Source organism: Taeniopygia guttata, chromosome 3 (assembly GCF_048771995.1).
Source record: "Taeniopygia guttata chromosome 3, bTaeGut7.mat, whole genome shotgun sequence".
In the NCBI taxonomy this organism is placed as follows: domain Eukaryota; kingdom Metazoa; phylum Chordata; class Aves; order Passeriformes; family Estrildidae; genus Taeniopygia; species Taeniopygia guttata.
In genome coordinates this window covers 25,588,556-25,614,100 of record NC_133027.1, presented here as the reverse complement: position 1 = coordinate 25,614,100, position 25,545 = coordinate 25,588,556, and the positions used below count along the sequence as shown (strand labels likewise).

The following is a 25,545-nucleotide window of genomic DNA, read 5'->3' as shown; positions in this document are numbered from 1 at the left end:
CATTGAACCTTTCAGCCTTTTCAGTATCACCTGCTTGCTGGCCTTTCTTGCTAAGTACTACATTAAGTCAGCTCTCGAGCATGGTGAATTATTTGCAATGTGGTATTGTTTAACTCTTGCAAACCATTCATTTAAAAGCAAAATGTGGTTATGTGCTCAAATATAAAAATATTCATCTTATTTCCCTGACATCTTTTCACAATCTAATTCCAGAGTGTACCTCAATTTCTTCCAACCATTTGATGGAATCCCACTTAAAATTAATTCTATTGTGACTTTATTCTGTCATGCTAAGAACTGGAATTATTCTGCATTGTTAATTATTCATAGAAAATAATCCACCAAATATAGCCATCCTATTATCCAAATACTGAATTGTGTACCTAAAACATCCTATCATCTTTTCAACTAAAATGATAAAAATTTGATAAAGTGACACCAAAGTAGTTACATATTCAAACTTTGACTGTAATCATATTTTTAAAAAATAGTAATACTCACCATCATATCTAAACAGAACCTCTTTCATTGGAAACCTATAGAAAAATGAAAATAAAAAGTGAAAACAAAGTGAAGAGGAAAATAAAAACTGCAAATATTATGCAGGAATAGTTGTAAGAACTGGTTGAAAACTCCATACAGCACTTCTCTGGGTTTTTTTTTAATCACTGGTTTGCTGCACTCTTAATTTACAGCTCTGCTTACTGAACCAGGAATGATTTTTCATGCATTGATATTCTTGAGGAATTCTCCTGCCCACAGCAAATTTCAACAGACAAGCATCACCTTGACTAATCACACACCAGATTCACATTGGTTTTCCACTCTCCACTTCTTTTTTGAACCTCATTCTTGGAGAACAGAGCATGTGGCTGCCCTTGCATTCACGTGACACAGGCGTTGCTTGACTCCCCCTTAGCAAGGACTTTGTCAGTCTTCTGTAATAGCCTGGCACACAAACCAAGGAGTAAGACAGACTACAGGGTGAACCAATGCAGCTTGTCCCTATCTGGGACACTGGTCTAAAAAGATAGTACTCAACAGTTCAAAATCTCTGCTCCAGGTGGTATTTCAGAGGATGCTACAGTGATGTCTCTATCAGAGATCTGAAAACCTACATGTCCTGGAAGTCTGTGGGTGTTCCTAATTTGGAGGACAAAAGAGACTGATATGCCAAGGGTATGACTCCCATTCTGGGGGACTTTGCCATACTGGAGGAATGGGCTAGCAGAAGATCCATGAACAAAGGCAAATACAGAATCCTGCATGGGGCAGGGGACAAGGAAGGATGGAAGGAGGAAATTAATAACCCGTGCAATGGCACAGGATAGTGACTGACTGACTGACTGACTGACTGGGAAGCAGATCTGCTGAGAGGGACATGAGGTCTGACACCACACAGAATGTGCATCAGTCCAGCCTTGTTGTGATGAAGCTCATGTGAACCTCATGTACAGTTGCATTAATCAGAGCATAGCCAGCAGGTTGAAGGAAGTTATCCCACTCTGCTGGGCACTAGCGAGGCTGCATCTGGAACATATTTTCCATTATTGAGCCCTCACGATAAATATAGTTTTTGCTTTGTCAAGCAAGTAGAGGAAACCGATGGACAACTATCAGGATGGTAACAAGTGTTGATTGATTTCTGGGAAAGATGTGTGACAGATGAGGGGTGGCTACAAGATAGCACTTGTTTCACCTAAAGAGTAGACTAAGTGGTATCTGTTTTCTCTTTCCAGCCATTTAAGAAAGGTTTAATTACAGCTCAGATTTGTATGGTGAAAGAAAACAAGGCAGTAAGTGGGGAAATTTCAATTAGCCAAAAGGAAAAATATTTTATATTGTAAGAGTGGTCAAACACTATAGCTAATTTTAATCTGCTTCTATGATTCTAATTACTTATGCATTACTTAAGTATTGAATAATTAAAAAAAAAAAACAACTTCTTCAGCCTGTAACTATGTTCTGACTGGCTATTCATGGCAAGTTCTTTTCCTCTAAAAGTATTTCTAAGAACTCCTGCCATTCTTTGAAGGGGAGCAATAACAACAGCTGTTTCTTAATGCCAGGCGGAATTAGATTCAAACTGCAGTTTGAGTCACATACTGATATTTCAAACTTTCTCTTTATCATTCTTATATTACTGCCCTTTCAGACTTTTAAATGCAAACTTATAACACTAATATATTTACAGTTATTATTTTTATGCAATCACCATACAAATAAAATTCTACAAATGCATATAATGATTTCTCCTTTTTACAGCATGGTGATCTAATAGGCCCTTTCAAGGCTATAACTGAAAGTTTTTGCTTAAAACAAAAAGATATAATTGAAGCTGACTAAAATATTGCCCAAATACCTGTTGAAAAATAAGTTTCCTGTTGAACATATAAAATCTTAAAGAAAATAAAAAAATAAAGCACTGTTCAGATATAAAGTAACTAGAAAGTTTGCCTGCTGATATTTGAAGTTTTTATTTGAGAATTTAGAAGCGTGCATTGTTTGGACCTGCCTTTCTATTTATAAATATCAGAAGGCAACAGTTTACTGTTTCAGTGGCCTATTCAGTTTAGAGGTTAAAGAATTTGTCACCACTGACACCCAAAAATTCTACTCCTTTGGTAAAAACAGTAATTATTCCTACATTTAATGTTAATTTTCAGGGTCATTAAATTTTCAGCTGAATAAACTGCTATAAGTCTATGGAGAGGGCTTAGGGTTGCACTCTTTGGCTTGGTCAAAATAAACTCAGGGCGGCGAGACCCGTACTCCAGAGAGGAAGGGGCAGCAGTGTTCTGCCATACCAGCCTACACCATCTCTCCACTGTCTGGGGAACAAGGCTGCAAACTTGTGCAAGATTGAAAGCAAGAACTGAATAGTACATCTGTGATGTGACACATGAAGAGCCCATTCTTCTGTCTCCCAGGAAGGCACAAGGAGCAACACTGTCTTTTTTCCCCAACATGACTGGAAAGATCTATCTCAGTGCCAAATGGAAAAAGTAGGTATTTGCATACATTTGACCTTTGAGTGGGAGTGTTTCCAGTGGAGTTCCCTCTACTTCCATTAGGCCCTTGCTTTGACAAGCTGGAATCTTCTTTACCAGTTGAAAAGGTATTGAGCAGTATGTAAGAGCTGAATCATTACAGAATAATTCAGGGCCCAGTGAGGAGGGTATTTACCTGGAAGAACATTGCTTTGCTGTGATAATGCCATTTAGGTTGGAGCTTTTGTTTAAAGTAAAACCCTTTATATAAATTCTGTAGTACAAGGACATTTTCATAAAATGGGTACATTTTCCTCTTAAATATAGAATCTATCAATGATTAATACTATTGTTGACTTCTGAGCAGGAACACTCCTTAAGTAAATAAAGACTAAGAGCAATGTATAACAGAACTTTGGACCATATTGACATTTTCATAGAATTTCAAATTTCAAGAAATTTTGTTACTTTGCACAAAAGACAGCTGGTAAAATCCTGTCACCACTGAAGTTAATAGAATCAGCTTTCTCTCATGGGGTCTTTTTATAAATGTTGACTTTAGAAATGCTATTGATTTCTCAAGTAGCTATTGCAGATCTTTCATGAACAGATAAAACTGAGTAATTACTTACTCAACTGCAGAAAAAAATTACATGGACCTTAAATAATTGCATTGGTAATTGTAGTTAGTAATTTATTAGTAATTGTAATTGTAGACTTGGGATTTTGTAAATCACAGATGAATAAGGGTAATGAAGACATACTTTTAGCCCCTGCACACAATGGGTTTTTTTTCAGATTATACAGGTACATATGCCCAACATTCTCTCTAAAGATTCTGACTCTAAAATTCTGAGACTGATTATAACACCATTCACACATCATAGCCTGTGCAAACACTAACTTTACTTGAAAGGAAGACAGTAGGTATCAGAAATTATTGGCATATTGCTTAGTTATCTTTCAAAGAGTATCCTTCAGACCTCCTCCATTTAAAATGCACTGGTTGTAGAGGAGAATTTCACAAGGAGGAGAGTATCACTTCTTTATTTTCTTACTTTCACAGGGAAGTCATAGGTCTTACTTGGTACATGCCATAACAGAATGATGCTAAAATTACACAAATGCTATTCTTCTGAATACAAAGGTACCTCCATTTTGTTTGTTGATTTGTTTTTTTGTTTTGTTTTTTGTTATTATTTCCAGTGAATACTTTGTTTTGAGGAAAACAAATTACTATGGAGAAACTAGCAGCACATTTCCCTTATTTCCTCTCTCACTCCTTCCTAGAGGTGTTTACATTTCACAGACCATCTGCCCACCCATTTGGGTTTTTTTGGAACTCCACAAATCACACTTTCTTTCTCATTCCGAGGGAAGAACATTGCAGGAAAAGTTAAGTATGGGCCTATATATAATTTTAGATAAAGAGGGTAGACAATAATTTAGATAATATAGGAGAATGATCTAAGCGTCTCATGATAGCAGTAAGAGTAATATTGGGCTTATGACTTGGCAGATTTTTTCCTAATCAGTTCATCATCCAAACAGAATTCACTGATAAAAAAAAAAAAAAAAAAAGAAAAAGACATATTAAATTAGGTAAGGATTTGTGGGTTATGAAACTCATAAAGTGGAAATTCAGTATAAACTGTTCCTAGAGCCAAGATAGGTTCCCAAATAAAAAGGAACAACACAGGTGCCTGAAAGATGATGTGATTTTAAAAATCATCAACCAAGACCTGACTTGCATTTCTTAATGCACTAGAAAGGGAAAGCATTATAACATACAATTCTGAAAACTCAACCACATAAAAGATAAAATGGTGAAAATGTGTTAGTTTTTCAGAGACAGCTTGACAACAACTTATCTCCAAGAAGCCACTACCCTCAGGTCAGCTAAGTCTGTCCCAAATAACTTGAGCTGCTCCTAGTTCTGTGTTGCTCTCCTGTCTGTCTCCAAGACAGCATAAATGTTGATCTCCTTCTGGGTATCAGTGCTCTATACTTCCATTTCCAGAAATAGACCTCAAGGGAAACAGATGCCTTTGTTCAGTCCTTCTTAACTGAGAATGAAAAAATGAATGAAAAAATGAAAAAGAATTTTAAAAAATTAATTTCTAGATGCATTTGTGTCTTCTCTGACACCCATTAAACATGCAAAGGGGTTGCTCAGCCTTCATGTGGCCAGCATGATGTGCCCTGCTCACCTCCTCCTGATAAAAATGTGATTAAAAATTTGGGAAAATATTAGATCATTTGCTCTGTACAAGTGAGTTGAATAGTTCTATGAAAAATGTTTTCTTTCATTTGTAATAGAGAAAACAGTAAATATGTCCTTTCTTGATGTTACTTCCCAAGCAGCTTGTGGTGAGCCTGACACAATTCTTCCTGATATTTCTACATGGGCTGGAGTCCACCTCCTAGTCATAGTGGCAAAATAATCATTAGTGACAGGCCCCAGGGAACCAGCACAAATAGTGAGCTTGCTCAGCTGTACAAAATGCTATCTGACACTTTTTTTTCAACTTTAAAGCTATTTATTTGTCTCTACCTACCTTTATTGTAAGTCATCCAATAAGACATTAATCAAAGGAAATACAAAGTGTACTGATAACAGCACTCATAAATCTTCTTCTTTCCCATTGATTGTCTTTGGTCCTTATAAACGCAACCACAATTTCATCAGATATAGTTGTTCTATGGGCCATGGTACAAATTCTCCCATTGTTGTACTACATTTAAGCTTTTTTTAAAAATGTAGATAGAAATTCTGTTCAAAATGCTTGTTTAAAATATAAGGGAACTTTTAGAAGACAGTTGTAATATATTTTACCTGCCTTGAAACAGACCAAGTTGGCCTCTAACCAAAGGAATTCTGCACTATTTTGGTTCTGACTTTACTATGTCAGTACAAGATCCTTCACTTTCTGAATTGATCTTAATAATGCATTAGTTAAATTATGTGTCTTGTCTCAAAGATTTCTCTTTGCAAATATCTGTCTTTACATTAGATTTGCCAAATTTTTCCTTAATGTGCAAATTTTGTAGCAGAAGGATGAGACACAAGGATCTAGCTGTTTGCTTCCCTCTATTTTCAAATACAGGAAAATCATCTGCATCATCAGAGGCTGCAAATATATAGACACACACTTATACAAATACACATGTATACATGTATGTGTATATATACCTGGTTTAGAGTTCCTGGTGTACTCCAAATCTGCTTAATCTTAAAAACAAATTTATCCTCAGAACTGTGTAGTCCCTCTCACTGCCTTCTAATGGTACACCATTACTTCAATAATATTTCCAAAACTTTACAGCTGAGATGGAAAAAAAAAAAAAAACCAACCTAACTGAGAAGATCTGAAAGGTATTCTTGGTCTAACTTCACTTTGTGAGGGCATTTTGGGTTTTTCTTTGAAAAGTTCCATAGCACACACTGTAACACCTCAAGTGGCTCCTGGGAGGCAGAGGAAAGGGGATTGATGGTGTAGAAACAAGCAGAAATGTCAAAGGCAAGGAACAAAGGAGGAGATTTGGAGAGCTGTGATGGAGATTCATACAAAAAGAGATATGAAATAGCTCTAAGTCCCTGACACCCTGTGCAGAGAGGCCAGCAATGCACATGAGAACAAGAGGCTACGGTCATGTCTATGTCCTCCTGGTGCAGAACTGCAGACTGTTGATCCACCCAACCACTAAGATATCAACCTCTTTTCATTTTTATCTTTTTCCCCCCCCTTTTTTTTTTTTCCAGTGGAAACTGAGATAAACTGTGAGGATATATTGATGTCAACAAACTCAGAATTCAGGCAAATTTTCCATTTCCAAAATGTGAAGAGCTTGACCCCAAAACTCCCACAATATTTTTCAAAACTAAAAGGAAGTTACTCATTTGGTAAAAATGACTGGAAAACATCAATTTCATTTATTTAAATTATCATGTGGCTGCTTTCAGACAAACTAGAATCTAATTTTAAAATAATAAATGAAAACCAAACTGTTTACAAATATGTAATTATCATTCCTATCTGTATTTTTACATTTGTTAAAAAACTAGTGAAATAACTGTGAGAATGCACCTTGTAAAAGAGGTCTTGGTAGCAAAAAATTCATTCTTGTGTCATAAACATTCTCATACTGCTATTATTGGTACTAAATTATGCTTTCATAGGTGAATTTCTAAAATAGTATTGAAAATATCCTATAATGAGCAGTGTCCTTTTACCTTCCAAAGTCAGAGTAATGAGTGTGATAGTTAATTGAATTACATATGTTTATTCCAACACTGAGGCTATAATTCATCTTCATGCTCATGATTTTGTTGGAAAAAAATGACTTGCCAGTACCAGCTGAACCTTTTTAATTTTCTATATGCTCTGTCTCAAGAGAAAATTGATAATGACTAATAGATTGCATATTCTCTCACTGAATAAGTTGTTTAGGGTGGTAACCACTATGGTCCTACAGTTTAGATACATAAATGCAGTAGGGAATTGGCAAACACTGAATTTAGATGTCAAGAAAGTTTTTTAACCTTCTTCAAAACAAACAAACAAACAAACAAACAAACAAAAAACTGGCACTGAATTTTGATACTGGGTAAACTTTATATTTTATGTTTTCTTGACTGCCTTTTATGAAATTCTTAATAACTCTCCTAAGTGCTTCTGGTAGCCGTTGTAGTACCTGGTATTTAAAACAGGAGCCATATCAGTGACTGAAAATTGTGGAATGTGTTATTTAAATATGTCTGCATTATTTAACAAAAAACATAATTTAACCATTTCCACTTGCTAACATCCCAACAGCACACTTTAGGAACTTGAAGCAAAAATTTTACTGTTATTTCAAATTCACATAAGTAACACAGTTGGCAAAACAACTCTGGGTTTCTTTCTTCATTGATCATTGAGAACAATTAATGTTTATGCAGCCTCTCCACTGGAAAAAAAACAGGTTTGGAAGCTCAGCACATTTTTACTGATCAACCGTATATGGGCCATACAAATAGAAGATAAAGCTAGCATGCAAATCTTTAAACCCATTAAATGTCAACTGATTACCTCCTTGGAGATGAGCATCTCATTTTCTGGAATAGGCACCATGGAAAGACTGGGCTGCTGAGACAAGATGTCACAGGTTGGACAGAGCATGAGGTTAAACACAGGAAAAAGAAATCCATTATCAGTTCAATTTCTATATAAAATATCACTTAAATTTAAAATTAAAACATACTAAGGATAACAAGGCAATGAAATCTGTGTTCAGCAGACTCTTATTACTCTTTGCCTGTATTAAAATCTATTTCAAGGTATGGCCTATTTTCTGTTATATTATATTCTCATAATTAAAAGGGTGGGAAGGGATAAATTCCTTTTGAATTTCAAAGAGGCATCTCTAGTAAAAATCGTAGCAAAAGCACTTACTTTATGATATGTTTCATATGAGATAATGCCCCTAAAGTCATTTAGAACTAGAACCATACCAACTTCAATGAGAATTTAATTAGAATGCAGGTAAATCAGCTGGAGTTTATAAAGGCAGTGTTAAGATCTTAAGCCTGTGACATTTTCTTATAGAGTGACACAGAGACATCATGTTTAAAGAAAAGGTTGCCGAAAGTTTTGAGATGTGGGTGCTTGAGAATTTTCCAAAAGATTGGAAGAAGGCTGCTATTTTCAGTGTATCAAAGGCATTAATTTATTTTGGCATTTAGATCAAATAGTAAATCATCAAATTATGTATTGCTTAAAAATATTGCTCTTCTAAGAAAATTGATTTTTACACTGTGCTTTTTGAGAAGCAAAACTGAACTGCTAAACTGGCCATGTACACAAAAAAATATACTGAAGTAGAATATACTCTAATTTTCTGCAATCACTTTATGGATATGTTATATATTTCTCTCTTTCTTTGTAAATTTGCCCTGATTTCTTCCCAGAGAAGAAGAAATCTACTTTAGTGGCAACAGAAGGTTTTAACCATTTAACTTTTTTTGTGATTATTATTCCCAAAAATGAAAAGGGAAGGGAACAACTTTAGACAACAATTTTATTTATTCAATAGATTTTTATAAAATAATAAATTTGGGCAAAAGAATGGTAAGGAAGGGGTAAGGTGCCTAGATCCTCTCAGTGGCAACATCCCTCCTTCTGACACTCATGTGGCTCCCAATGTCAATCAGGCCAAGGCATCCCCCAGACCTTACCCCACCCCCTGCTGCCGCACACACAGAAGGTGTTTGATGGTCTGCGTGGAACACAACTTCTGCTTCCAAACCCCGCATCCCATGATTACCAAGCCTAGGCAATCCTTGATGATACACAGGTACATAGTTCTAGCAACACCTGTGGAATCTTGGCAAGTGCATTCCATTAAAAGAAACCTTAGAGATGAGATGAGGTATTCATTGCCTCATCAGAATATGGCACATCTGCATCCCAGGTAAAGTAAGCAGGGTCAACCACAAAGAGAAAAAGGAAAGTATTGTTGTTCACTTTCTGATGTACAGCTAAGCCCTCTGAGAAGAATTCTCAGCTGCTCACAAGAAAGAAAAGTGCCCTAGTCAGGCAGTGACCTGAGAATGGAACAGCTCTTTCTCAAATTGTACAGAGAGAAAATCAATGAAAAATGCACTTCTATTGTGTTATCTCATCCTGGCCTTTCTTGCTGATAGTCACTGCCTGCCCTCTTAACCTGAAATGCCCCTCTGAGTCATGATTCTGCCTTACCTTTTTTCTTGAATATGAGGTCTCAAGTCCATTCTTAGACCTGACAAAAGTAATTACTTTTTTTTGTCCAATAAATATATTTGCTTCCTTTATTTTTTAGCATCCTCTTTTCAAACTAAAGATCCAAACTTTGTGACATTCTCCATAGGGAAGAAAATTATTTCTATTTTCTGGAGAGATACTCTTAATATTAATTGTTTTGAGATATTTAATTAAAAGAAGCAAGGAATTCACCAAATAATAATGAAGAAAAATAGTTAGTCAACAATATAGAGTTCTAGGTGTTTCCACAAGGTTTCTCTGACCAAAACACCTTGAAGTTATCACTAGCCAGGTGGGTCTAGTCTTAAGGAAGTCACATATGGTTCATTTATAAAGAACTTTAAGCAGTACTTTAATGAATATGGAACACATAAATCAAGTGCTGCACCTTTTTTCTGCTGAAATAACACTCAGTCTTGCAGGTCTCTGAAAGAAAGGTGTTCAGATCTTGCCTGAAATCATACAATTCTGCCTCTACCATCTGCAAAGGAAACAAATGCCCTGGCCTGGGTGACATCAACCTGAAGACCCAGAGGCTGATTACCTGTGTTATTTCTATCAAGTGTCAGTGTAAACCAAAATATGTCTGCCTTGCTGTAGTAAATGTCCCATATCTGTAATGAGTTTAAGCAAAAGGCTACAGAATCTTGTTCTTTCCTTCCTGATTTTTCCTTAAAAATATGATATTTTTTTTTGTGCTCTTGACTGCACATGAAACAGGCAACTTCAAAGTACCAGAATATGAAGTAGGCAGAATGAGGCTGGAGTAGCCCTTTCTTAGTAGACATTGTGGGACTATCACCCCTCAGAGTCATATAGGAATGTGCTTGTGTCCACCAGATCATAAATGAAAATGCAAGTAGGACTTTGTACTTTTTATGGGTGTGTAGTATCAGTGAGACCTCATCAAACTCTGTCATTGGCATTCTTTCATCTTCAGGTCAAAGCAGCTGGCAAGAAGCCCTATCTCCTATGCAAATGTGAAAATATTGTGTCTATTGATGGTGGGAGATTAATATTGCTTTTATAATTACTATTCTTTTTTCCTGTGACAGTTAAAAATTTCTGCATTACTCTTACAAGGTTAATCAACAATTTTTAACTTTTCCAGATGTTACTCAGATTTCTCTTAATGTGGTATTTTTTCTTCATTATTTCTAAGAACAGTGAAAGAGCAAACTAGACAAATCTGCATTTGTGGCTGCAAAATTGTACTGAGGAGAGCAGAGTATGTTTACAATATATAAATACTTGCAGCATGTAATTTCAAAGAGAAATTATACACCTGCCCAAAATAACCTCTTACAGACTAAGACAAGTCTTAGAAAGAGGTGGTTATATAATATCTTCATTAGACCTTTGCTCATTTAGTTCTGTAATCAGCAAGACATATTTGCCTTTAAAAGGTCAGTTGATCTTTATTGTGCTATGAATCACAGCTCCCTCTGAACTAATATAAATCTTTCTAAACTGTTCTCAGTGTAAGACGTTTTTCATAAATCTAAGTCACTCTCTGAAGGGTCTGCAACCTTTGCTAGTTGAGGCACCAGCTTAAAACTGGAACCAGTGAGAGATATACATAGGAAGTAAGAATATTTCAACTATAGTAACCAGAGAACATTCACATTTACACTACTACTCTGTTGAGTCTTTAATCCCCTTTGAAAATAAATTAGGTAATCTAAACTCTTATTAAACATAGATACATTCCTTCACAATAGGAAAAACAGCTGATTTCTTCAAGACTAAAAACTTTAATTTAAACACATACAACAAGCAAATATTTTCATAAAAGTTTTATGTCTCTCTGCTTTATCTGAGTGACAATGAACAGGAAATACTCAGTACCAATAAATGGTAAACTACCCACAGAAACAGAAAAGGAACACTTTCAACTAAGGGGAAAGAAAACAATAGAATGTAATGGGTCAATTTATTATTATAATGTCTCTAGTCTCTGAAATGACACAGGATAAAATCTATTTCAAATATTCAGTCCTTAAGCACCAAATTCTTTTGCATCTTGTACCTCTATGAAAAGGAAAAGTAAAGTAGAAATAGTGATCTCATTACAGATTTACAATGTGCCTTCAGACTTCTGCAGTAAACCATCCTGACAGACCTGCAAATCCTTATTATACACTATTGTAGCCATGTGCTTTTATTATGAAGATTTCAAAACTCCTTCCAGGTACTGAAAGTACCAGCAAAAAAGAAACAACTCTCAGGCAGTCATGGTTTCCCTACAGGCCCAGAAGTCACCAGAGTGCAGTGAGACTGAGAGATTTGAATCTAAATAGAATGAATCATAAAACCATAGAAAGGTTTGGTTTGGAAGGGACCTTAAAAATCACCTAGTTCCAACCCCTTTGCCATGGGCAGAAGCACATTCTACTAGACCAGCTTGATCAAATTCCCATCCACCCTGGCCTTGAACACTTCCAGGAACAGGGCACCCATAGCTTCTCTGGGCACCGTAACACCAGAGAATACCAGAGGCCAGAAGATTTACAGGGCTTTGCAGTAGCATTTCCTTATCTATAAATGGAGTGGGAGGGAGATGCATGCAAGCTCAGCAGTGCACTAATTTTCCTTGGGCTGCTTTTTCCCAGATTGAGTTTTACTTCACATGCAGGGACAGTCCACGATGGATTTGACTGAGGATTTTCTGCCAAAATTATTTTTCAATGAAAAATACTAGCAACAAAAAAATAAGCTTTCTGCAAAATATTTTGATTTCTCTTGCAAATTCTTGCTAGTAATTTAGAAAATTAAAATGAAGCATTCAATTCCATCTGCAACTATATTACTGTGTTTTCTGTCTTGGATGTTTCATTTTGGATCACTTCCATAAACTACTAAGACGCATTTCACTACCCACTTTGTGGCAATCATGTTAAGAGCCTCTATTTTCTGCTGTGTGCTAATGAATCACTGCAGTTCCTTGCAGGGCTGATTTCACTATTGGTGATTATGGGAGCTAGGGGCCAGCAAGGATTCCAAACCCATGATGAAGACTTGAGGCATGAGAACCACACCCTACACATCCATAGGGTAAGGCAGCAGAGACAAACATCTTCTTCACATGGATTAGAGCTATCTGCTTTGAGTTAGCTCATGTAACCCAAAAGGTGCATATACATCTGTAACTGTCACCTATTATATAAAAATTTGCATTAAGATCATATTCTGCCCATAGTATAACTAGTAAAATTATATCTAGTTTTAACTGAGAAGAAGAAAAAGCTAGTTCACAATATCTCTGTAAATCAGTAAATACTGACTTCTTGAATTCAAGATCTGAGTACATCCTTGGAATTTCACCAGAACTAGTTATATTTTATGCTTTTATCTAATATAACTGAAACTGAAATTAATTAATACTGTATTTCACAGTATACATTATATAAATACTTGCAATAAGAATGTCTGTATAGCTCTGGCTGCTTTGGGATAGTTTCCAATAATTATGATTTTCCTTCAGGCTTTGCTTTTTCACTGTCTTCAATTAGAAGTGCACAAGTATAATTTATGCTTCTCATACAGGTTTCATACACACCAAATCTGGTTTGGTATTCTTCACTCAATTACATAATTCTGCTAATGTTGTTAATAAGAACCTTTACCTCTGGGTTGCTTCTGTTCTCAGAAGTGGGTTGTTAGCCAGGACCAGAATTTCTATTATATTTGGGAATGTTTATTGCATAAAAGATGTCTGTCTGAAATCCACTATGCAGAAGGCTAGATGCCATCACCCTAGAAAGCCAGGTATAAGGATGAACTCACTTAAATTTTTATTATGTAGAGACTTCTAGGAAGTCAATTTATTATTATAATAATAAATAATCAAGACAAAACATCTTAAAGCACTATTTGGTGCATATGACTGGTTTAATCTGTCCTAGCAGAGACACCCAGTATAAAGGAAAAGGCAGAAAGAAACAGAAGTGGCTGTAATTATGTTTCAAAAGGAAATTTGAACACTCCTGGGTGTGTTCACTGGGAAGCACGTTTTGGTTTCTAAGCATAGAAGGTGCCTGCTGGGGCTTGATCCCACTGTGTTGTGCAAATGCCAGGGTGCTACTATCAGCAGCTTCTCCTACTGGAAATAGGACAGAAATTCTCTCAAACTTGCCCAACTGCCCAGGCCGAAAGCAGTGACACAGCAATCGTTGGGAGAGCTGTCTTCAGAGAAATGGGTAGCCGAGGTTATTCCAGGTGGAGCCAGACTTAGGACCCCTCCATGTTAGGGGCACGTTCCTGGGTCTTCTGTTGAGCCTGAGATACTTTCAAGTTCTGTTGCTAATTCAATGGCTTTTGAAAGAAAGCAATTGATTATGTTTAGAAAGTTATGATCTTTCTAAAAAGTGTTTAAAGATAAACACCATTCTTTAAAGATGAGCTGAGCAGGGGCTCTAAAAACATTTTATGAAGGCATTATCAAACCACGTCAAAAGTGATAGAAATGTAATCTAAATATGATATCATTAAAATAAATCATTAAGTCCAAGAAATGCTATAAAAATAATACACAAAGAAGACACAGAAATATGAATTATTAATATTTTTCCAACAAGGAGGTTCAGTTTGTAGCTCAGCACCAATGAACTGACTTGTTTACCTCTGATATCTTTTTCTATATCAAAGTAATTTTTCTGGGTCACAGATAGTTGATTGATCAACCACAATACACCTACACAAGTGCAGCATTTAAATACCAAAGTCCAGAAGAGAGAAAGAAATTGTCTTCTAGAAAATAAAAGCTGTTGGGATGATGTCTGAAAGAAAAGTGCTTTTCCATGGCAACCTTGAAAGGCTGTTGTATTGACAGAATGTCACTTCCCACTATGCTACTATTAATCAAATACAAACTCCAATGAGTAGGAGATTGAATGATGAAGTAAACACCATAGATTTCATTTAAAAAATAAAGACTCCCTTTAAATATTCTGCTTACCTATGAGCCTGGAGACCTGCAAGTGATTATGAAAAGTTGACACTTTTGGCATGACTGCATTTAGTGGTTTCAAGAAAATTCCATTTAGACCATTTAGGAAAAAAATTTAATTGGCTTGAGCACAAAGCTGGACATTAAAGAGAACTTGTCCTCTGCTACTATTATAAGTAATGCCTGACCAGACAGAAATGGTAATTTTTCAACATTTCTCACACTGCTTGCAAAAAGACAGTTTCCTCCAATCCATTTTCAAAGATTGTGCTGCTAAATATTTAACAAACAGGGATATTTTCCCAGGGGTGTTCATAAATCGTGTATTCAGCTCTTGCTGACAGAAATAAAAGTTTGAAAGGCACTGGGGACTTAGAGGCTGAGGGAGCTACACTCATTCATTTCTTGCTTCTTTGCATGAGCAGATCACTCCTTTCTCCTTCAAAAAATAGCTAATGTTCTAAAAGTTAGTGGTCTCAGCCCTTAGAGGTATTTACATATAAAACATAGAATCTTAGAACAGCACCAATTGGAAGGGTCCAGCCTTTTGAGGGAAATAGAGCCTAGGTGAGGTTACCTAGCATCCTGTCCAAATATATCACAAAAACCACCTGTGGTGGGGATCCTAAACATCCCTACAGAGGTTGTTCCAGTGATTGGTCCCTCTCACAAAACAAGTATTTTTTATAACAAGATTAATTTTCTCCTACTGCTAGTTGAACCTATTGTACCTTGTCCTCTCCATGTGGCTCCATAAGAAGAGAAAGCCTCTGTCCTCTCCCTAACTATTTTTTAAGTACTGGGATCTTGTGAGGAGGTCCTCCCTGAGCCTTTCCTTCTCCAGGAAGAAAAGACCTAACTCCTTCAGTCTTTCCTCATAGGGCAGGTTCTCCTTCTCAGTCCTTTGATCACATCTGTGGCCCTTCTTTGGACTCTCACCAGCCTGTCTGCATCTTTTTTGAATTGCGGGGACCAGAATTGGACACAGTATCCCAGGTGTGGGGTTGTGCTCTTCCACCCCACATATTTCTTCCTTAAAGACTGGAGGGATTCTCTCCCATCAGAACCATGCTTTGGAGTAAACCACAGAGCTCCACATTTCCTCAGACTCTCCATCACTACAACACTTTATATAATTCCTCTTTCCTGAGTTGTTTTGTTGCAATCAAAAGGAAGAGGGGCTTTCTTAATAACAAAACATTTAAATCATGTAATTATTCAATCCAGGGAGTTTAAACAAGTGCAGCAGCACCTAATGGCTGGGCAAGAGAGTGGGGAAGGAGAGGACAAGAGAGATAACAAGGCAAGTAAGAGCAGAATCAGCTCACTGAAGTGGACAACATTTTTATTTCAGAAGTAGCCTGTGCACAGATGTGAGGAGAGAGACACAATACCTTGGTTCCCACTGCCTACTCTATCAAATCCTAAAACCACATTGTGAAATTATTTGGGACACATGTTATATATTTCATCACTTTGAGCAGTTATAATCCACAAAAACTGCCTGGTCTATCTTTCAGATTGATCTCTGTAATTTCATCACCTATGGAGATTCAGGTATTTCAAAAAAAACAATCTGGCACCAAGTCAAGCCTGCCTAAACCACACCACAGTGTCCTTTCAATAAGCATTTCAGATCAATACAGCTGATATTATCTTACACCCCGAGCCAACAAATGACATGATCCTGGCTTTACGCCCTCACCATATCCAGTTTCCCTAATATATAACATAGCTAATTGTTTTGGTTGTTTCCATTTCCCATCTCTGAGGGAACACTTGTTTAAGGTGATTTTTTAACAATAGTGCAGGTGGAGAATAACTTAATTCACTGTGACCTCCTGTCCCTTTTCCATACTGCGTTTTTAACATATTAGAATGGTTATAAGAATTTATTCCAGTAGATTTTGCCCTCTAGTGGAAGGTGAAGCAAAACACAACAGGTAATTAGAAATGTAACATTAATAGATTGATCCTGTGGACGCTGACCGCGTGTTTCCTGGGTGGCTGGAGAGACAGAGTCACTGTTATTCCTTATCCTAAAGGGTGAGAAGTGGAAACGGGAAAATCTAGGGAACTAACAGAGGAAATAATCTAGGTTTAGTAGAGAACGTAAAGAAACTCTCATGCTGTCGGGATGTTGTTTATAGAATGGGTCTAACTGTTTGAAATTTCAACACTTTATCCTGTGCCTCCTGTGCTATGTTTTCTGCTACTGCAAGTATTTATGACAATAAATTGAATAATTTATTTTTAAAAGCATTATTACCTTAGATTTTAGTTGGGTGGTACAGGAAATAATAGGCAAATATTGTTAGGAATTTTATCAGCATATACTGACTCAAATGTTAAATATTGATTATGAGAAAAAAATCAAAATTAATCTTCCTTTGTTTATCAATGAATGTTAATATTACAGACCAAAACAGAAGCATTAAAAAATTCTAACTGATGAAAATTTGCTTTTGGGGTAAAAACAACTCTGTTTTATTAAAATAGCCCAGTATTGACATTTGATTATTCTGTTTGCCAAAGTACAACTGATATGATATACCAAAAAATTACACTATCTTAGTTACCTTCGGACACCTTTTTCCTGACTTACTCACTTTTCTACTCAAATTTCTGAGTTTTTAGCATTGTTTTCATTAGCAACAGTAAATACTCATTTTTGTTATAAAGAAATAGTTTTATTGGTCATATGAACTATTTATTTGTTCTTGTGAATGCCTACAATGAACCAGGAACTTGTCCAAAATATTTGATTGTAAAATCTTTTCTGCCTAAGTAAATATGTCAGCCCAGTTCAATAAAAATTTAAACAGAACTTTTGTTCTGTTTAAACCAGTCTCTCAGATGGGAAAAGGTGCTTTTGTTCGGGTTGTCTCAAAGACAGAAAGGAAGGTTGATTTTAGTTTTAGTTTTGCTTCATTCTCATAATTGGGTAAAATGGTAAAATCTCTAAATCCCACAGGATGGAGGGGCCAATATCAAATACCAAGGACATTGCCTATTAACCCAAATTAGGCATCTAGTATGGAGAGAGAAAGGCATTTCCAGGTATTTCTTTAGACAGATGATCAACATGTATTCTCTGCAGAGATTGCACATTTTTCCAAAGCAGTCTTGACTCCCATTCACTCCATGCTTGAAACTAGTGACACGTATTTCACCCTGGTACTTCCCCTGAAGAGGAAACCAGGACACAGCCTAAAGAAACAGCACCCAATGCCTACATTTTAACCTCTTGTGTCCCAAACAAAGTACACTGTACATCTCAGTGTGGGACAGTCTCTCCTGGAAAAAAGCTTTGACCATTTGCAGCCAGATTCTTTGTTAGAAAAAGAGGGAGTAGAAGGGATGCATCTGAGAGGTTCCAAACAGCATCTGTTATGAACTTCCACAACTGATGCTTTTCTAGAGCAGGGGATCTCTTGAGGTACTGTAAAAACTCTGTGTCAGCTGCTCATAAAAAATACTTCAATTTAGGCATAGGACACAATTTTCACCTTACAAAGCTCATTAGCCAGCCCTGTTACCCACACACCTTGGACTACAGAGATTTTTCTCCAACTTCTCCAATGCTGTTTCAAAGAAGATAAAAATGTCACCAATAATATCATTCATTTTGCATTGCCAAGAGAAAACTGCTTGTCAGGATGACAGAGCCACTAGAAAAGTCTGTATTTCTCTCAGATTAGTCTCCCTTTGCTCAATCACCAAGAAAAAAAAATAAATAACTCATTACTTTAGTGAGGGTATATGCTAAAACTAACCTGAGCATGAGGCATGAAATAGATTATTACTGCTTTAGAGAAGTGGAGAAGAAATAGTAGAGAAGCAGAGAAGAAATAGTTTGAACAAAAAGTGGTGGGAGCCTGTCCTAGCTGGTCTAGAGAAAGCCAGACACAACACAAGCTGTGTTAAGGAAAGGGAAATCTGTAATATCTCCAGGGCAGTGGGACACATGGGTTCATCTGAGCTACATCTCGCTTAGCTCTTGCCAGCACTGAATCCTAATGACTCAGCTAAATTCTGCCTAGAGTTAAAAAGATAATAGCCTACACAGATCTTGAATCACACTATACTTGATGCTCACCTTATTGTACAAAAAGTTGTGTCTGTAAGGGCTATAAGGATTCTCATGAACATCACACACAATGGAAGAGAAGTGGCTGAAAGTCCAGGGTTTGGACAGTCAGTGAGGGAGATGGATGGAGGACACAAAGGGGACTTAGTTGGAGAGATCAGTTTAGTTGGATACAGAGGGTGTAGGAGACAATATTCTATGAAAAAAAAAAAAAAAAGTAAACAGAAACAAATTAATGGGTGCAAAAAAGAAGTTTGGGCAGAAAGCAAAGTGCTTGTCTTGCACCATTTTTTGTCTCATAGATCTTGATGGTTAACCAGGAAAGGTACTGAACTTTCATGCCAATACAATTGATGTACACTAAACATTTACATTGGCATGAAGGTGCACACAGAAAAACATGCAGTAGATGTCCCATTAAACCAGTTATTCTTTGACTGGGCATCTCCATCCTGCAGCTCAACTGGTGCTCAAGTGACAGAAAAGAAAATCCCTAAAGGATCCTGTGCTATGATAAAATGATCATGTTTGGGGGATTTAATAAAACAGGAACAAAACTAATGTAAAAATGGTGTCTGAAAAGTACAAAAGATGGCTGTTTCTGTTTATGAGCCGGAGCACTCCAAGGTTTTTAGCAAGACTCCAACAAGACTTTTGAGACATTTAAGTGTTAAACAAATGAAGGTGCATAAACAATATTTTTTGCTGTTCTGTCAGTAGTCAATAGTGTTTCTGGTTACGAAAATGTAATATGTATGCTCTTTTTGCACCTAAAGGATAAAATCCTTTTTAAAAAGAGATTTTCAAAAGATTTGGGATAGAGTCAAGGAGGCATACCCAGGTTTTGGCACACATCTTGCGCTTTCATTTTGCAATGGCTGTTGACATAATACATCCTGGAGTCTCACTTAGTTGGCTGGCTGTCTAGACTTGAAACTCCACTGTGCTTTGCCTTTGAGCCAAAGGACCAGAAAATTTCTGACAAGAACTGTGATTAGTTCCAGCAGAAGCTAATGCATCGCCACCAAAAGAGTGAGCAGAGCAAGCAGAGGATCAGAGCCCAGCAGCAGCCCAGCGACTTCACACCAGCCTTGCCTATTGCTGTGCCTCTTCAAAGGCACCAGTCCTGCTTCTATGGATGATAAACCTTTGCAAACTGGTCACACAGGCTCACACCAAATGTAGGTAATATCTCTTTAGTTAATCCTTATCTTTTTTCTTCCATTGCCCAAAGTAATTTGTTTTTAAAATGACAAAGGGGTCTGTAAATATTCTTGCTAATAAACATTTTCAAGCGCATGAATTGTCTAACACTCCTTGTGAGTCATTTTTTATAGTTATGTAACAAAATTCTTAACCTTCCTCCAAAAAAAAATATGTTTCCCCAGTTTCAAATTAAAATCTTCATAAAGCTGTCATATCAGCAGTGCTACAGATTTATATCCAGTTCCAGTGTATTTCATGGTTCTTTTTTGAACACAGTGGAACATACTTAGAAAATTCCTGGAATGCTACTGAAATATACTAAGAGGATAAAGATTCTTTCTCATGAGGGGAAAAAATACAATCTCCGGTAAAGACATCTAAAAATGCGGGGAGCTTAATACTGTTGGATTGCAACCTCAAAAATATTACACTCTGTCTGTAATAAGTGTTTGAAGGGTGGATATCCACTAAGTAACAGTAATACCAGTTTTATAGGCCCTGGGAGGGGGGAGGGGGGTAACCAAAATTAATTGGGTTTTTTTCTTCGTTTGTAAGTTTTATTAGCACATCTATATACACTGTGCCCAGAGCACAGATGATGAAAGATATCTGTGAGCTGAACTACATCCTTTCCAGATGATCTTTGCCAATTTAGATTTTTTTTTCTCTGTTAGTTACTTTGGATTATCTGCATAAGAGCATCTACCTGTTAAAGAAAAATTATTTATTTTTAGAGGAAATTTACTTTTCCACACAGCAACATTTCTTAATGAAATGAAAAACAAACAAGCTACTCTCTGGTGTGCAGAACACAGAGTGTGTTCAACAGAGGGATGTGAAGCTGAAGGTCAGCAGTTACAGCTGGCTGCATTATTATGTCTCAAACTGAATGTCACCCACATAGTCACCAGTGCTCAGTGTCACACTGAGAGGTTTGGCAGGGCAGGGAGGTACTGCAGAGGTCTAAGAAAAATCAAAGGAGATAAATTAATAAAGGTTATTCCATCTAGAATCACATCTACTCTCTACCCAACTCAAAGATGCAGTCTGAAAGGGTTTGCTCTGTCAAGATGGACTACGTGAAGGAGAGGCAGCGTTACCTAGAGAGGTTGTTGTTGGCAACGGTATTAGAAAGAAAGGAAAAGAAAACCCAGAAAGAGATAGAGAATAGAAATGTAAGAGCTGACCCTCCCAGAACGACTGGGAAAATCTTCAAAGAAAACCAGGGAAAATCTGTAACAGTATGAGCACTTTGGCCCACAGCCACAATTAATGCCTCCTAAGATCTTATCTGAGGACAGATTAGCAGTGACTCTTCCACAGAGAACAGAATGCCTAACTTCCAGTCTCCTAGTTTTAATTCCTCACTCTTATATCCCATGGAAGCAGTAAATTTACCCAATTTGGGGGGGAATATTGGTAGGAAGAACTCCCCCTCTTTGGAAGTCAGCCACCGTGCAGCCAAAAATGCTTTTACTGAGAGCAGTTGAAGGGGCAGAATGAGTCATTAGTCTATACAGGCTGAAAACACACAGTTAGAGACAACCAGAGCAATTTTCAAGCTGTTGTCTTGGCACCAAGCCCAGTTCCACAGTCAGTGCTGCAGCCCACCTACAGGCACTAAAATCCCTCAGGAAAGTTTCACAGGTGCTGAAAGATTGTGAACATCCTCACTTGGGCATCCAAGTCCCTTCCACCCGCAAGGGATATATTATCAGTGCCAGAAACCTGCTCTGGGAGACAGGAGCTGAAATTAAGAGCATATGCTGTCTTGTTCAACACTTCATTGTTTTCCCTAGATCCGCATATTATTATACTATTAATTGTTCTATGAGACCATGACAAGAATCATGTAGCCATTTCTCACACAAAAAAAACCCAGGTTTTTTTTTAAGTGAATCCATCTGAATACAAGTCATTACTTCTTTTTTTCAGAACAAAGATGTCTTTATAAAGATCTTATAAAATACACATATTTTACAGCAACTTGTAATATTACTAAGCTTAGGACAAAAAAATACCAATTTATCAGTGTTATAAAGCGTACAATATAATTCGTTTACATAAAGGAAGCAAAACTGAACCTATTAATTGTGAAATCAACTTTTCCATCTATTAAAGACAGTGCAGTATTTTTTATTTGTTCATTTTAATGCGTAGCTTTCATATAAATAACTTTGCCTTCTATTGTAACAACATTAGACTTATTATGCTGTCAGTATTTCAGTAATATGTGCCACAAATAATTTATAAAGTGTAAGTTGATTGGTTTCCACAGCTTCAAATGTCATAATGCTTCAAGCCCTGGCAATAACCCCAGGTTTGTATTTGTCTGAAAAAAGGAAGTTTGGTGAATTACATAATCTTTTCATCAGTAAAGCTATAGCCAGCATAATCAGTGTCCAGCCCTGATGAAAGGGAGGTCTGAACTGCCCCTGCCTTTACAGGAAGGCTCTGCTGAGGTGGCCTAGGGCAAAAGCTCTATAGTAAAATGTCCAGATAACTCTCCTGCTCTTTCATCCCAGGAAGACGGCAGCACAGCACCTTGGAATCTGAAGGCTTTCAGTAAGTTAAAGCATGAATAACTCACTGTCAACACACCTGTAGTCACAAATATTCACTGTCAACCTCCAAAGTTCAAAGTCAAACTGAAAAACAGTATTTTTACTCATTTTTTTCCTATATTTTATATAAACTCTACATTCTATGGAAACATTCTGATGCCACCCATATGTGCTGCTGGGACCAACTCACATTACAATTATTTTCTTCTCTATTGCTGCAGTATTCTTGAGAAGTTCTTGGATTTTTCTACATCAGATCAGAGATATGGAGTGGAATGGAAAGAGCTACAAGTAAATTCTTAATTAAATTCTGTTTTAAAAGGAAGAAGAGAGGGCTGCCATTGCTAAAATGTCTAATGTGAGTAGAGAGGCACAGGAGTAAGAGAAATTCAATTAGTAAGGTATTTTATTCTCATTGTGTTTGACAAGAGGACTATTGGCTTCATTTTACTTCCTTCCAGATGGAAGATTCAGAACATACTGGACAGGTTAATAACAAACTCTTACAGGGACATTCAGATTGTGTATCATATTTAAGGTTTTTTTCCCAATAAGGCACACAAACACAAATGCATGAGGAAAGGCTGTCACAGCCATTTATCTGGAGTTTCTCTAAGATAATGCCTCATGCATGTCAGCACAGTCGAAGATGTGTTTCTGTAAAGTGATCCTACAGCTTCATGCAGAGGGCTGCAGAGGAAGACAGCATCTTTGCTGCCCCACCATCACATGTGGTATAACTGTACCCTCAGTCTGTGGAGGGACATGGATATGGACCTTGGGGAGTTATGGACCTGGGGGAGTTATGCACTGGAAGTGAAACAGAAACACACTGGGGCTTCTCTGCAGTCACCCTTGGAGAAGAAGTTGTGAACCTTGCCCAGTCCTTGCTGTCATTCTCTTCAGAGGATTCAGGTCTGGGCCCCAGACGAAGGAAGCACTTTCTAGTAGATATGATCTAGACATCTCTTTGACAGGGAAGCACAGGATTTCAACCCTCTTTTTCAAAATGTTTCTTACAGATGTCATTAAAAATTCCTCTTCTCAACATACAAGTTTTTACATCACCAGAAAAACATGGCCCTGTAGAATGCCCAGCTGCCCATCTCAGCCTGAAGATTTTTGGGGAATCATCTAACTTGGCAAAAAAAAAAAAAAAAAAAAAAAAAAGAGAGATTGGGACAAAACAAGGATCTATGTTTATTCCTTCATCTTTAGGGAAACTAGCTGAGGCTACAAAAATCCTTCAGAGTGAGAGCTACTCACCTGCTCAATATTTTGATCACTGATTTCTTCAAGGTACTTTTTAAAAGGATTGGGTTGATAGGGCTCCTCCTTTTGCTGTGCACTCTTTCCTTTCACCAGCACAGGACGAATTACACCGGGTTTTGTCTTGACCCATAGCACACCCAGGAGAAAAGAGATGGAAGAAGAATCACATAAAAGGCCATACAATTTACAGAATATTTGTTATACAAGTAAATTCTGGTGGGACTGTACTGACTATATTTCTAAATATTTTCTTAATGATGTGTTTCACCACCAAAATTATTCTGGTGTCATGCTGCCTGAACTATTTCTAATACAGATTGTGAGCAAGAGCTGCTTTTAAGCACAGAACTTCATCATTGGCATATGTTTATTACTGACAAAAAAAAGCTACAGAGCTGTCAGACCATGGTTTGTGGGTTTTGCCGGCTGGTTTTTTTTTCTGGCTGTTCAGCTGCAGTGTAATAAGTTCAAGTCACACTTTATTCACAGCCACACATCTGCTTTCACACTGGGCTCTTCAAAACAGTAACTGTGAAGGAAGGAAGGACAACTTGAGATGCTGTTAACTTACACCTAGGCAGAAGCATATTAGCAAAAGTCTTAGTGGGGAATAACACCGCTGATTGAGTGCTGGATTTTACAGAGTCATAGAGTCACTGAATCATACAGGAGTGACTATGACAATCACTGAGTCCACCCATAAACCTACTACTGCCAAGTTGACAACGAAACCATGTACCTGACCCCTCCATCTACACATCTTTTAAATACAGAATATTATGTCCAACAAGTGGAAATTTTAAGACAGAGTACCAAAAGTGGAGACATACTATTGATTTAAGGTACTGTAAATGATAAATATTAGATTTTTTTTGTATTGGAAAAGGCCTTTAAGATAATAGAGTCCCACCAGTGACCTATCACTGCCAAGTCCACTGGTAAATTATATCACTAAGAGCCACATCCACACATCTTTTAAATTCTTCCAGGGATGGTGATTCAATCATTTCCCTGTGCAACCTGAAGGAATTTTACTTAATGATCACTATAAACCTTCCCTGACATGACTTGAGGCCATTTCCTCTTGTCCTATCACGACCGCACTACAATCTCCTTTCAGGCACTTGTAGAGAGTAGTAAAATCTCCCCTGAGCTTCCTTTTCTCCTGGCTGAACAACCCCAGCTCCCTTAGTCCCTCCTCACAGGACTTGCTCCAGACACTTCCCCAGCTCCACTGCCCTTCCCTGGACTCACTCCAGCCCCTCAGTGTCTTTCTCATTGTGAGAGAGATGGACCCAGCGCTGGAGGTGTGACCAGTGCAGAGTAGAGAGGGACAATCCCTGCCCTGCTCCTGCTGGTCACTCTGTTACTGATACAGGGGGCCACCTGGGCTCACTGCTGGCTCAGGTCAGCTGCTGTTGACCAGCACCCCCAGATCCTTTCTCACAGGGCCCCAAAATTCCAGCCACTCTGCCCCAGCTTGTAGCTCTGCATGGAGTTGTTGTGACCAAGCACAGGACCCAGCCTCACTGAACCTCATAGAACTGGCCTCAGCCCATCCACCCAGCCTGTCCAGATCCCTCTGCACAGAACTCTCCTACCCAGAAGATCAACAGCCAACCTGCAAACTGGCTGAGGGTGCATTAAATGCTCTCATACGGATCATCAATAAAGATACTAAGCAGCACGGGCT

General features: G+C 37.5%; 1 protein-coding gene across 10 annotated transcripts in view; it reads right to left on the bottom strand.

Annotated features, from left to right (window-relative positions):
* MLIP (muscular LMNA interacting protein) overlaps positions 1-25,545 on the bottom strand; it is a 133,241-nt gene that overhangs the window by 1,893 nt on the left and 105,803 nt on the right. For 7 of the 10 annotated variants that reach the window (XM_072926449.1, XM_030267353.4, XM_072926448.1 and 4 more), the window contains 3 exons: positions 23,847-23,972; positions 8,063-8,119; positions 502-536 (listed from right to left, as the gene is read on the bottom strand). In XM_072926449.1, the coding sequence (XP_072782550.1) occupies positions 510-536; positions 8,063-8,119; positions 23,847-23,972 (210 nt within the window). In that variant the 3' untranslated portion in view covers positions 502-509. The remainder of the gene's footprint in view (positions 1-501; positions 537-8,062; positions 8,120-23,846; positions 23,973-25,545) is intronic. The other 3 variants (XM_030267356.4, XM_072926451.1, XM_030267354.4) reach the window with 2 other exon arrangements.